Source organism: Plecotus auritus (assembly GCF_963455305.1).
Source record: "Plecotus auritus genome assembly, chromosome: 2".
In the NCBI taxonomy this organism is placed as follows: Eukaryota; Metazoa; Chordata; class Mammalia; order Chiroptera; family Vespertilionidae; genus Plecotus; species Plecotus auritus.
This window is the reverse complement of record NC_137771.1, coordinates 88,524,427-88,539,011: the sequence shown is the minus strand read 5'-3', so window position 1 is coordinate 88,539,011 and position 14,585 is coordinate 88,524,427. Positions and strand designations below refer to the sequence as shown.

At 47.3% G+C, this 14,585-nt stretch overlaps 1 protein-coding gene and 1 pseudogene across 2 annotated transcripts in view; both read right to left on the bottom strand.

Moving 5' to 3' along the window:
* The window catches only part of ELOVL2 (ELOVL fatty acid elongase 2), a 78,167-nt gene extending 64,118 nt beyond the window's left edge, over window positions 1-14,049 (bottom strand). The window contains exon 1 of the mRNA XM_080654260.1: window positions 13,833-14,049. Within this exon, the coding sequence (XP_080510386.1) occupies window positions 13,833-13,835 (3 nt within the window). The 5' untranslated portion in view covers window positions 13,836-14,049. The remainder of the gene's footprint in view (window positions 1-13,832) is intronic.
* On the bottom strand, window positions 2,411-3,668 carry LOC308241908 (pre-B-cell leukemia transcription factor 2-like; annotated as a pseudogene). Its single transcript has one exon. The product of its transcript is annotated as a pre-B-cell leukemia transcription factor 2-like (transcript).
* Window positions 14,050-14,585: the final 536 nt, after the last annotated feature.

Genomic DNA, 14,585 nt, shown 5'->3' with positions numbered 1-14,585 from the left:
GCAAGAGCAACATTGATGTGAGAAAGACACATCGATTGGTTGCCTCATGCACATGCCCCAACAGGGGCTGGGGACTGAACCTGCAACCCAGGTATGTGCCCTTGACTGGCACTCAAACTGCAATCCTTCAATGCACAGACCAACACTCTAACCACTGAGCACACTGACCAGGACAAAGGTGTAATTATTCTATTTTATGTGAACATGAACTGGTAGGGAGACAAGCCATACAAATGTCCACTAGAAGGACAAATTTTTACACTGGAAGGCATCATGGCCTTTCACCAGAAATTCAGAAACTTCACTCCCTTTGGTTTGTCCAACCTTGTTGCACCAATCCTCCATGCAGCACCTTCACACCAGCCAGCTGGTCTATTCACTGCCCTCAATATGCCTTCTACTTTTTCACCTGATCTCAGCTTCTTTTAACACTGTCCTTTCCTAAACCATGCAAAGTTTTATATTGTCCACTTAGTTTTACGCCCACTCACACTTAAAGTTCTAATCAATTTTCACTACTTTCAAACTGACAGGGAAAAAGTGGGAAAAGCAGTGATGTACATATATGTATTCACTTTCCTCATTATTTTCAATACAATATACAAATCCAATAATCTGCTCTACTTAGGGTTTTAGCAACTGAAATAATGCTGATCTAGTGGGAAAGGAAGAGAGTGAGAAAACTGTTTTCTTGCAGGGTAAATTTTTAGGGGGTAAGGCATCAGATTAGGAGCTATAAAGAAGCTCAAGACATAGGCAATTTGATGTAGGCAGTTGGGCAAACAGCTAAGGCTTGATCTGATTATGTGGAGCTCTTGGGATTTTCTAAAGTTGAGATTCAAATCCATGAAACAATTTTCAAAATACATTGTTTTATAATTAGTACATCTATAGGTGAAAACTACTCAGTAAGAAAAACGTTTTACCTTGTTTTTTAATTCTTACCCAAGGATACGCTTTACTTATTATTTTATATATACTAGAGGCCTGCTGCACAAAATTTGTGCACGGGGCAGGGGTGGGGGTCCGTCAGCCTGACCTGCACCCTCTCCAATCCAGGAGTCCTCGGGGGATGTCCAACTGCCATTTTAGGCCCGATCACATCCCTCTCGCAATCGGGACCTCTGGCTCCTAACCGCTCACCTGCCTGCCTGCCCTAACCACTTTGCCTGCCTGCCTGATCCTCCTAACTGCCCTCCCTTGCCGGCCTGGTCACCCCTATTAACTTTTTTAATCTTATCCCCTTCACACACAATTGTATTTGACTTCCTTATTGGCTTCTCTCTCCTTTATGTAACACTTTTTCCTACTGACTCATTTATAAACTTTTCTTTCCTCCTTATTTCCTACTTCTGTTCCATCATCCTTCTTCCCATCTTTCTCATACCCTCCCTCCCCACATTCCTCCTTTCCTTTATCTTTACCCCTGCCATCCCTCCCCTTTTCCTTCCTTCCCACCTTAATTTTTTTCTTCACTTCCTCCCTCAGACCTGCTTTGCTCTCTCCCCCATTTCTTCCCATTCTTTTAAGCTCTACCAGCTCCCCTTTAAAACTTTTCTTCCCTCCCTCTTTCTCTCTCATCCTACCTTGCCCAAACATTCTTCTCTACTTACTTCCACTGTTTTAATATTTATCTACCTGCCTAATTATTCACTATCATTTATCTTTCTTTTCTGACTCCTACTTTTAAAATCTGTCCCCAGCACACAACTATACTTGATTTTCATTATAGCTCCTACAGTTCACTCATACATCCTCTTTCCTTCTTTAACTCTGCTGTCTACTGACTCCTTTATAAAGTTCTTCCCTCCCGCCCCCCCTTTTTTTTTACTGAGCAATTCTATTGGTTTAAGATGAGCTGCATATGAGGTAATAAAGCTATCTAGAGGGGAAGGGGTAGGAGGCCTGGGGGCGTGGCATGGTCATCTGTCCAGAAGTTGTGTCCCCATTTTTGGCATCTCTGGTAAGTAGGGCAAGGCTGGCTCCACAGATCCCAGAGCAGATAAGGGGTGGGGAAGAGAGAATGGGTGAAACGAGAGAGAGAGAGAAACAGAATATCGTATATGTGTCTGAGAGAGAATGTATATGTGTCTAGAAACAATAGTTGTGTATGTATCTATGAGAGAAACAGAATAGTTGTGTATGTATGTTTCTGTGTAAAAAATGGGGCGAGAAAAAGATTGAAAAGAAGGGAAAAAAGGGGAGACAGACCCCACCTTCCCCTTAGGGGACCCCCTCTCTTTGCCATGTAGTCACCAACCCCAGCACTGAGTCGGCTGGGGTAGGGCGACCCCATTTGCCCTTCTCCATCTTGTGCTTCTCCTGTGTCTGGGGCTTGTCCTCTGGATGCCTTTGTCCTCTTGTCAAGAGTCACCTTGTGAGCCCCCACCCTGTGGCCTGAGGGGTGAGATCAGTTGGAAGTGTCAGAATGAATGCTCTCTGGTCCTTCTGATGGGGACATCACTGAGGATGGGGTCACAGCCTCCTGCCAGCCGCTGTTTGCCCTCATTTCCCGAGGGCTGTACATCTGGCCTCCCCCGAGGTTATCTCTGTAGCCACCTGGGCCCATGGAGTGTCGGAGTGATTCCACCTGGGAAGCAGGGTAGGAATCTCCGTTGAGCCCGGGCATCCCCAGAAACATGTCTCTGGATCCTGAAAGATCGAAAGAGCCGCCAGAGCCTGAGGAGGAAGGGGGTGTCAGGGAGCTGGTGCGGCTCTGGCCCCCCTGGGTGGCAGACACGGCGGTCTTGATGGCATAGATGTTTGCCTCCTCTTGAGACTTTCCGATATTTTTCTTATAGCGAATCCACTTGTTGCCAAACCAAGTGATGCCATACTTCTTGGCGAGCTCCTCCTTAGCCTCCTCACTGGGATACGGGTTACTCAGGTGGGAATAGAAATACTCATTTAGGACTTCAGTGGCCTGTTTGCTGAAGTTCCTGCATTTCAGTCTGACATCCAGGAACCGGAAGAGCAGGATCATGACGGCCTCGCAGGTGCTCTGCTTGAGCTGCATCTGGATGGCGCTGAACTCACGGTGTATGATGCTCACCATCCACTCCATCTCCTTGGGTGCCATGGGCCTTGTGCGGCTCTGTTCCCTCAGCAGGTTCATGACGTGGATCGTGAACTCGTTACATGCCTGCTCATACTTCTCCAGCTCTGAGTGGTAGATATGGCGGATCTGGGCAAGTTTGCTACGATAGTCCGAGTGTTCGATGGAGTTGTCAGGGGACACGCCACCCCCCGGAAGCTGCTGCGGCTCCCTCCCCCCCCTTCTCAGGCCCAGCCACACCTTCTGCCAGAAGCATGTTGTCCAAGCGCATAAGCTGGGGGTCCACCGGCCCCTCCTCCTGGGAGCTTCGGATGCTGAGGCTGGTCTTCTCCTTGATCTCACCCAGGGTGCTAAAGAGAGCTGGCTTCATTGGGTGGCAGTTTAGGGAGTGTTTCTTGGCCTGGGCCTCATCCAGGCTCTGGTCCATATTGGTCATTATCTGCTGCAGAAAGTCCCCGATGTCTTGCTTCACTCGGTCTCCCAGGACCCCCCCCCCCGCCGCTACCCCCACCAGGAGGCTCGCCAGGGCCCCCAGGCTCCCCACCCACCAGCCCCAGGACCACCCCCCCCGACCCCCGCCTGGAGGGGGTGGCCCCAGCAGCCACTCATCCATGGCAGGGGGGGGAGGGGCCCTGAGGCCCTGCTCCTTATCCCGCCCCTCCCCCACCTGGTTAGTCCCTCCAAACTCACCAGGGCCGCTGCTCCCTCCACCCCGACCCCTGCCCATCTCTCCATCTCCTGGCTCCCCCGGGGGTTCACCCCAGCTCTGAAGGGAGACCTGGGGTACCGGCTGGGCCCCCCACAGAAAACCTCGGCCCCTGGTGTATGCTGCCCCCCCCCTTCCCCGGCCTCCTTGCCAGTGTCCTGCTCCCATTCCCTGCCCAAGATGCCCGGCCCAGCGAGGGTGACTGAGGCCAGCGCAGCCTGGGCACTGCTGCCACAAAGCAGGAGCGCCTCCGCCCAGAAGGCCTCAGACCGTCCACCCCTCCGTCTGGGGACCTGCCAACGGCCTGCATCGGGCGCCTGGGTGGGGCTCCCTGCTCCGAGTCGCCTGTGTCCTGCCCCTCGCCGGCTTGTTCCCTTTCTGTATTTCTGTTTCTCCTCTCAGCCTGTCTGCATGCAGGCCTGCCTTCCTCTCCCTCTCCTTTCTTATCCCCTCCTATCGTATCCTATCTACCCCGGGCCTTGCAGCTGCCTGAGCAGAGGGCAGGGGCGCAGCCTGCTGATCCAGTCACGACATTTTGGCGTAATGGACATTTAGCTTATTCCTCTCTTATTATATAGGATACTAGAGGCAGATGCACGAAATTTGTGCAAGAGTAGGCCTTCCTTCTCCTGGCTGCCAGCCCTGGCTTCCCTCTGGCACCTGGGACCCGGGTTTCCCTCTGGCCACCAGTAAGCACCTGGGACCCGGACTTCCCTCACAGCCCTGGCTTCATCCAGAAGGTCACCTGGAAGGATGTCAGGTCTAATTAGCATATTACGCTTTTATTATTATAGATGGGAGATGGTGATGTAACCACGAAATGACATACGTCGAGTCCGATGTAACCCGAGGACTGCCTGTATAATAAAAGGGTAATATGCAAATTGACCCTAACAGCAGAGACCGGTCACTATGACATGCACTGACCACCAGGGGGCAGACGCTCAATGCAGGAGCTGCCCCCTGGTGGTCAGTGCACTCCCATAGGGGAGCTCCACTCAGCCACAAGCTGGGCTGACGGCTGCAAGTGCAGCAGTGGTGGTGGGAGCCTCTCCCGCTTCCTCAGCAGTGCTAAGGATGTCTGACTAAGACAGCAGATGGACATCCACCAAGGGGTCCCAGACTGTGAGAGGGCACAGGCCGGGCTGAGGGACCCGCAAGTGCATGAATTTTTGTGCACCAGGCCTCTAGTGTTATAAACTAGAGGCCTGGTGCACGAAATTCGTGCACGGGGGAGGGGGGGCGGGCATTCCTTCAGCCCTGCTTGCACCCTCTCACATTCTGGGATGCTTGCCTGCCAGCTTTCCTGATTGTCCCTAACCACTCTGCCTGATTGCCCCAACTGCTTACCTGCCTGCCTGATCACCCCTAACTGCCTCTGCCTCGGCCCCACCACCACAGCTTTGTCTGGAAGGACATCTGGAAGAAGGTCATTTGGCTATCTGATCTTATTAGCATATTACACTTTTATTATTATAGATGGAATAGAGAATTAAATCCAGGAGTGTGTGGTTAAAGAGATACGTTTTTAAAAATTGATAACATGAAAACAAGTGAGAAGAACTGACATATTAGTTCCTCTCTCTATAACCTCCTTATCCATGATCTCCCAGCCCCAAATATTATGCAACCAGGTTAATCTTCCTAAATGATACTTTCATCATCTAACTCTCCATTTTAAAAATCTGGTTTACAAAACCTAGAAGAAACTTCTTAGCTTCAGATGCAATACTCTTCAAAATTTAACTGATCCATACAATTATCAGTTGTTCCATAGCCTTCAGAAATGTATTACTGAACACCTAATCTATACTAGGCTCTGTGTAAACATGAACTTGTCTATATATTGCTCATAGTATAGTGTTCCTCAAATACATCTGCTATTGCTTTCTCGGTCCTTACCCACTTATTTCCTTAAATGGAATATTCTGCTCAATTCTACATTCCTCCCTTTTCCTTCATATCAAAATCCAACCTATTCAGATTCAGCGTTGATTCCAACTGCTTCATGAAGCATACAGTAACATTTTTGCTAGGAAGTAGTCCCTCACTCCTTTGAGCCCCTTGAGCACTATTCCAACTTTGTGTGAACTTGATTCCTGGCATGCAGACTTCTGGCCCCTCACTCAGAGGTTCCGAGTCAGTAGGTCTGGCTTCCCCGTCTGGGAATGTGCACTGAAACATGTCTGTCCAATTCCTGAGTTCATGCTCCTTCTGCCCAGGCTGCCTCTCAGACAGCTGTTTGGATCTATTCTCCTCTCACTGAGCTGACATCTTTTGAACACTCCAGTGTCACTATAGACACAGTCTTGATCTCAGCTTTATCAAACCTGATGATTTTGGCTCTTTAATTACCAACCACCGCCTGGCTCTAACCAATTCTTGGAATGATAAGGAAGTAAAAGAGCTTAGTGTCAGCTTTTTTTTTTGTAATAGCATCATTAGTCACTTTATTAGACTAAGTTTTTATGTTGGATAAAATGGTACACACATGAAAGTACATTTACTGGCCTGAGAGACTTGAAGGCTCAGCTACTGCTGACAGTGCCCATTCACTCAACACATGTTCAATAACTGCCTGCTACTGAGCATGTGTTGAATGAATAAATAAGTATATTTAATCAAAAGTTTACTGAGACAATATACAGGGTGTCCTAAAAAATGTATACACACTTTAACAGCTGACAGCTCAATTTTTAAAATGAAATATATTTTAATAAACACTGCTTTTATAATTATTCAAAGTATATGTATACATTTGGGGGGGACACCCTGTATTTTCGTTTCTCCTTGGTATCGTTTTTATAAAATATGGTATTCTATGTAGAGAGTGTAATTTTTTCTTTAAAAGAAAACAATTAATTCCAAAGTTTGTACTAAGGACTTACGACTATTACATACCTTATCCAAAGTGAGCACGAATAAGATTAGTGTTTTCGGAAATAGATTACAACCGGGACATTTCTATTTACTTTTCAAAGTAAAAAGAAGCCCTGGCAGGATGGTTCAGTTGGTTGAGCGTCGTCCTGTACACCAAAAAGGTGGCAGGTTCAATTCTCAGTCAGGGCACATACCTAGGTTGCGAGTTTGATCCCCAGTCAGCATATGTACAAAAGGCATCTGATGGATGTTTCTCTCTCATATCAATGTTTATTTCTCTCTCTCTCTCTCTCTCAAAAAAAGAACAATAAACATATGCTCGGGTGAGGATTTTAAAAACTGTAAAAGGAAAGGATGATATAGTAAACCTCATTTATGAAAGGGACATGGCAATACTTTAATAGCAGCAGCAGGACCTTTAAGGAGCTGATGTAATAACCAGACTATTGTTTAATGAAGAGCAGGGCTTACACAACAGTGAAATTGCTCTGTGCTGGTGAGTTTGAAGCAGACTTCAGGCAATAAAACTGAAAAACAACAACAACTTGTGATACATGCCATTTCCTTTTAGGAATCTGAACAGAGAAATGGCCAAAGGAAAGCAGATAATGCCTTTCTTAAAAATACAAAAGAATAGTAACAACAATTCCCCAGCCTATGGAGAGAGGGAGGTGAAATAGCCTCTAAGTGCCATTTTGCCTAGGGGAAAGTTCAGCCTAGAGACATGTCACTGAACAATGCAAACAAAAATCTGTCTTTCAGAGTTGGCATTCAGGTAGGAAGGGACAAACAAGATCGCATATAAGTAAATTATTAGAAGATTCCAAGTTTTATGTAAATGAGTAAATATTCAGGTTATAAGTGTGGGGGGGGGGGGGGAAAGAGAGCCCTGTAAGAGCTGGCATGTGTGAATATGGGAGAGCAGGTTCCAGTTTTAAACAGAGTGGTTAAAGTAGGTCTGATTAAGAACGAATTAAGAAGACAGCAATACAGCTCTCTAAGGGAAGATCCAACCAGTGTGATGGTCAGCCCCATTTGATTGACAAAATGATCTCACAAAAAACACCCCATTTTGCAGGTGATTAAAGAGTGTCTCAAAGTGACTGAAGGGAATAGAGCTAGTCTATCCTATATAATAAAAGGCTAGCCCCACCCAGCTTGGCTCAGTGGATAGAGCATTGGCCTGTGGTCTGAAGGGTCCTGGGTTCGATTCCAGTCAAGGGCACATGCCTGGGTTGCGGGTTTGATCCCCAGTGAGGAGGGACGTGCAGGAACCAGCTGATCAATGATTCTCTCTCATCATTGATGTTTCCATCTATCTCTCCCTTTCCTTCCTCTCTGAAATCAATAAAAACATGTTTTTTTAAAAAGGCTAATATGCAAATAGACTGAATGGCAGAATGACCAGTCGCTATGATGCACACTGACCATTAGGGGCAGACGCTCAAAGCGGGGGCTGCCCCCTGATGGTCAGTGCGCTCCCACAGGGGGAGGAGGACCACTCAGCCAGAAACTGGGCTGATGGGGCTAGCTCAGTGGTGGTGGTGGTGGGACCTCTCCTGCCTCCATGGCAGTGCTAAGGATGTCTAAAGAGCCATCAGTCGGACATCCCCCAAAAGCTCCCAGACTGCAAGAGGGCGCAGGTGGGGCTGAGGGACCCTTCAAGTGCACGAATTTTGTGCACCGGGCCTCTAGTATATATAAAACCCTAATATGCAAATAGACCGAACCGCGGAACAGAACAACTGGTCGCTATGATGTGCACTGACCACCAGGGGGCGTGCATGGAACATGGCGGGCATTGGCCGCAGCGGGATGGTGGAGCAGGTGAGCGGGGGTGCCAGACCAAGGCGGGGCACTGGTCGCTGTCATTGGGGCGAGCCTCTGGTGGTTGCTGAAAATTCTTTGCTCCCACGCGCCGTGGTCCCGTCGGCTGCTCGCACCTGCTGCCGGCGCTAGAGCTGCCACTCGCACCCGCTGCCGGTGCTGTCAGTGGGTGGGAGTGGCAGCTGCTGACCTTAATTGCCCCTCAGGGCTTCTCCACCTCCCCCTGCTCCTTAGGAGCGATCAGGGCAGCAGCCGGCACTTGCACCCACTGACAGCGCCCGACCCAATCACTCCAGGCCTTCAGCAGGTGCAAGTGGGGCCAGCATTATCAGTGCTTGGGAGCAGCGGTGGCAGCGGGAGCTGCTGGCAGACAGGGGACTGGGGCTTCAGCGGGAGGGGCCTGGCCTGGCGCGGTGGATGGGCCGAGATCCGCCCCTGTACTCTTGCAGCCGACAGTTCCTTTCAAGGTGCACTGGGCTGCTAGTTAATAATAAAGCCAGGACTAGAAACCAGGTTTCCTGACTTGTGGTCCATTCTTTTGTTTTGTGCCTCTGTTTACTAGGTACAGAGCAAGTGCTGTTTCCTATAAAGCACTGAGTAAATGTAAAGTGTCATCACTGTTGTGGTTGTTGCTTTATTATTATTAATCAGATACTCTATTTCTTGAAAGTAGATAAAGTTCAAATAGTTTCATTTCCCCTTTCCATGGTTTATTTTTTTCCTTCCTTTGTGCTTCTTTACTTGGGTGGGTCATTTTAACATGAGATTATCAGTTAAAGTAATTATACTTCTTAGCTATCTGGTAAAGGAAAGGTGTTTAACAAAGACAAACTATAAAATAGGAAGCATTCGTGACAACGTGAAAAAGGGCTGATGAAAGAGTGGAGAGAATGTGGAGCCCAGTGATTCAGAGGCAGAGAACTACCTTTCTCAAGAAGGGAAGGGGGAGAATCTTTGAATATAATAGGAGACTAGAGCCCCCAAGCATTAAGTTACTACATGAAAATGATGAACCTGGCCTTGAAAAAATAACAAACTTCAAGTAAAAAAGTTAAAAACAAAGAGACCACAAAAGAGGAAACCTGCAGGAAAGGTAGGAATAGTAGAAAGGGGGCTGGAGAGGAAAGGAGAAGAGATTTAAAGATATTTTCAAGTAAAAATATGAGAATATTATACAATAAACATAAAAAAAAGAGTAAGAATCAGATTTCAGACACAGTAGACTTGAGAGCTGGTGGAATTACTAACAGCAAAAGGGAACAGAGAGGAGAGTCTGAAAGATGAGCTTTCTTTTCGTAATTCGAGTTTAAGGTGGCAGTGAGTTCTCACAAGTGGAAAGGGTCTAACAGATAAGAGGTAAATTTGAAAGCTGTGAAGAAAGAGGTAAATTAGAGCTGTTTTGTCCAATACAGTTGCTCTTCACCACATGTGGCTATGGAGCACTTGAAATTGTGGCTAGCATGAACTGAATGTGCTGTAAGTATAAATATACACCAGATTTTATTTCAGATAAAAAAGAAAATATCTTGCTAACATTTTTCACACTGATTACATGTTGAAATAATATTTGCACGAATTGAGTTAAATGAAATATATTAAAAATCAATTTCATGTCTTTTTACTTTTTAATGTGACTACTAAAATTTTAAAAAGGACTATGTGGCTTGCATTATATTTCTACTGGACACTGCTGATATAGATGTGTATTAGCATCACATAAGGGAAGAGAACTAAGAGGTGAATCACAGACATCATTCTGAGGTCTCTCAACTGAAAACAGATGTGGGAGAAAAGGAACACGTCATTTTAATAGTTAATATTTACTGAGCACTCGAAGCATTGTTTTTTTTAACATTGAATTGCTTTTCCTTTTTTTAAAAAAAAATATTTTTATTGATTTCAGAGATGAAGGGAGAGGGAGAGAGAGAGATAGAAACATCAATAATGAGAGAGAATCACCGATTGGCTGCCTCCTGCATGCCTTCCACTGGGTATTGAGCCTGCAACCCGGCACGAGCTCCTGAGTGGAATCAAATCTGGGACCCTTCAGTCCACAGGCCAAAGCTCTATGCACTGAGCCAGTGGTCGGCAAACTCATTAGTCAACAGAGCAGCAAACGGCGGCTCGCAAGCCGCATGTGGTTTGCGAGCCGCTGTTTGCCGACCACTGCACTGAGCCAAACCAGCCAGGGCAGCATTATGTTTTTAAAAAGTGCATTATCTTATTTGTTTCTCCCAATAACCTTGGAAATATTGCAGTCTTTTTTTATAAAAGAAAAACCTGAGGCCTAAAGAAGTTAATCTGTCCTAAGTCACAGTTAAATGTTGGCCTTGTGATTCAAACTCATGACTGACCCCAAATCTTAAGCTCTAAATTGCCACATCATCAATTCCAGAACAATTTATACTCTGCAATGATTAAATTGTTAGAATTTCAAGTGGTTATATTAAACTAACAGTTTATTAGAATGGTTCATTGTCATCTGCAATGATTAAATTGTTAGATTTTTAAATGGTTATATTTAAACTAACAATTTATTAGAATGGTTCATTGTCATCTGCAATGATTAAATTGTTAGATTTTTAAATGGTTATATTTAAACTAACAATTTATTAGAATGGTTCATTGTCAGAGTCAGTTATATTCCAGTGATGTCCTAATTTCTATTAAGAAAAAATACAAATGTGTAAATGTGTAACTTTGGAATTATGATAAGCTACTGATGTTGGCATATTTTCACCATGCTGCGCCTAAATAAGAGTTCCCAGGGCAACTTCTTGCCCTTATCAATATCTACTCTTAAAAACCCAAACCCATTAAGTTAGATGGTGCAATGGAGATGATTGTGGACATAACCCTGAACGACAGGGCCCTGTTTTCTGAATATAATAGATAGATGACATTGATCCACTTAAATTTTAAACAATGTCTTTCAAACTATAAAAGTACCTGAAGCTCCCAAACTGTGATTTAAATGTTTTGGAGAAAAATGGATTAAATTGCAACATTTTGTTGAAGAACCAAAAATTAAGTTTAACCAACCAGAAAATTTTAAAATGGATTTTGTATTCCTTGAAAATGCAACACTTTCAAGAAATAGAAAAAATGGCTTGATACTTTGACTGGAATCATAACATAGCAAAATCTCCTAGAAATATAAATTGGACTAAAAAAAAAAAATAAGGTGTTTTTAATTTATGTTTGTTTGGTTGATTTTAATTTCAAATACAAACTTACCTTCCTTTGCTTTTTACCTGTAATTTCTACCACCTATCTGGACTGAACGGCAATCATAGAACCACTGCACTTGTACAGTGATGGCTATAATTATAACATTTTCAGAAACGTGCCCATGAAAATTTTATCAAGCAGTTTGGCTCAAATTATATATACAAAAACACGTCCACAGGCTTAACACAAAGATTGCCATCAATTTACACTATGGAAATGGAAAACCAAAAGGGAATTTCAAGGGAAGAATCTGTTTTGGAGTAAGACTAATTAGTACAGACACTGTGAGACTGTTCATGTCGAACATGAATCCAAAGGGGTATCTCTCTCAACTGACCCACTGATTTATGAATTTCACCCCAGGCCCTGTATTTTTTTTTAAATAGTGAAATGACTTGGATTTAAAAATAGCTCCTCTGAAGACTCAAAGTTACTGAGAAATGGTTATCTACAGAGGAAGTACCTCAATTGTATAGAGTAGAGCTTATAAGAGCTTGCCCTTAATTTTGGCTCTTTCAGATTAATTCCCACAACTCTTCCATCCAATTGGGGAGTTGTTCTTGGACTTGTTCCCTTACTCATTAAAATTTGTAATAATTTGAAACAAAGGTTCAGACCTGGAGGGAGAGAGCCAGTTAGCCCTAAAAATGATTTGTCCACTGAGGTGTCAAGGTGTCAAGAGCATGAAGTTGACAGACCCAGGCATAAATGATGGCCACCCAATACTATCACTGAGGGTCACCAAATCCACTCTCTTCTTTCCAAGAATATCCCTCCTCTCAAACTTCACTTGAGATTCTTATCACTTGTCAATTGGGTAGGTAATCCTTATAGTTGCATTGCTGCTTCCCATTTGCACATTTGCATAAAGTATGCTGCTTTACTGGGTTAATTTTTAAAAAATATTGAGCACTTACTATGTGCCAGGCATTGTTGCAGCTACTAGAAATATAGCAGTGGAGAACATGACAAAAATCTCAGCCATACTGAAACTTACATTCTGGTGGAAGAACATATTCAATCAAGATAAACAAAATCCATAGAAAGTTAAATATTAGATGAAAAAAATGAAGTAGTTAAGGGGAATATGAACTGTGGTGAATGGGGTGGGAAAGGCTGGAGTTTTAGATAAAGTGGCTGGAAAAAGGCTTCAGATATAATCAGATACATAGTGTGCACCTGAAAGGGTAGAGAGGGCAAAATCTAGGACTGATTAGTGTCAGCTGGAGTGGGGAAAGAACAGGAGATTAGCATATTTTACCAGCCCCGAAGTGGCGAGGAAACCAGATGGGAGGGAGGAGAGAAGCAAAGATAAAATATTGACCACTGGAGACAAATGTGGTCTCCACGTTTTGCCTGGGACTGGTGGTTGAGCGTGGCACAACACACTTAATCTTCTCTAGCCACAGAACCAGGCTGTGCTGCCAAAACCTTCAGGCAGGTCATGGGACACGGACAGACACAATCCCCTTCCCCGCGCCCCACTACCACCTCCTCTTTCCCCGGGCGCGGAGCTCATGTCCAGCAGAGCCCAGTGCTGGCCTGGGACCTGGGAGGAGAGTTGTTGAAAGAACACACCGGCACACAAATGGAAACCTGCCCGCCACCACTGTGCAAAGCCAGGGAGGCGCGGGCCAGCACGCTGACACACCCCCGGGACGGTGGGCACGGCGCGGGGAGACCTGAATCCAACCGTTTAGAGCCCAAACCCCAGAATTTCCGACGCGGGGTCGGCACCGCGCGAGGGAAACGCCGTTCCCCACGCCAGGAGCGGAGGGCGGAGGGTGCGAGCGTGTGCGGGAGAAAGCGGGAGTGGGAGGCTGGGGGCGGCCGCGGGCATGGCTGCGGGAGCGTGTGTGGAGGGAGCAGAGGGCGGTTTCGTCGGGCATTCCGGGCGCCGGCCGGCCGCGTGCACTCCACAGGGGGCTGACGCGAGCGGGCGCCTCGAGGGGCCGGGACGGGGCCGCGGACCCGGACAAAGTGCCCGAGACCCGCCGGCTCCCCGACAGCGACGGATTCCAGCAGTCGAACCCGCAGCTCCCGCACGGCCACCCGCTCGGCCCCTTCCCGCCCAGCGCGTCAGTCCGGGAGCGAAAGAAAGAAAGAGCGGCGGCGGCGCGCAGCCCCACTCACCATGATCCGCGGCGGCGGCGCAGCGACCCCGGCGGGCGATGCGCTGTCCAGGGTAGCCAGGGTCCTCTGCCCGCGCTCCCGGGCGCCCGCGCTCCTTACCCACCCACACCCACGTCCAGCGCACGCACGCCGCCCCCGCGCCTCCCCGCCCCCTCGGGCTCGCGCCACTCCAGCGTGGCGCTCGGAGCCGCAGGGCCGTTTCGGGCGCCCGCCGCTCTCCGCCCCCTCCCCTGGCCGGGGCCTCGCCCGCCGCCTCGCGAGGGAGCTGGGGAGGGGCGGGGCTGGCCGGGCGACGGCTCGGTGCGGCCTCGCGCGCCCCCTCGCGGGTGCCCGGCTTCGCCCGCTCTCCCGCGGCGCCCCCTGCCGGGCGGGCGGTGATTTGCAGGCTCAGCGGGTTCCCGCGGGGCTCGAGGGCTCCACATTCAGAGTCTGGGCAAGGAGCCACCTGCCCCCTGCCTCTGTCTCCACTCCCTGGGAGGCTGCGATGATTGCGGGGACAGTGGGAGGACGGGATGTGGAAGGTCAGGGAACTGGTCCTGCTGTTTGTTGGGCTCCGTGGCTTTCAAGCTCACGTTCAAGGAAGCAAGGTCTTGCTCATGCAGATTTGCGGCTTGTAGGTGGTTTAGAAAGATGAATTAGTCAGGTTCCTTTAGGGATGAGGTCAGCAGTGGATCAGTCTGAGCAGGAGATTACGTTTCTGATACTACGTTTACCTCCAGATTCCAGTGGCTAATGCCGTCAATGGTTATTTTA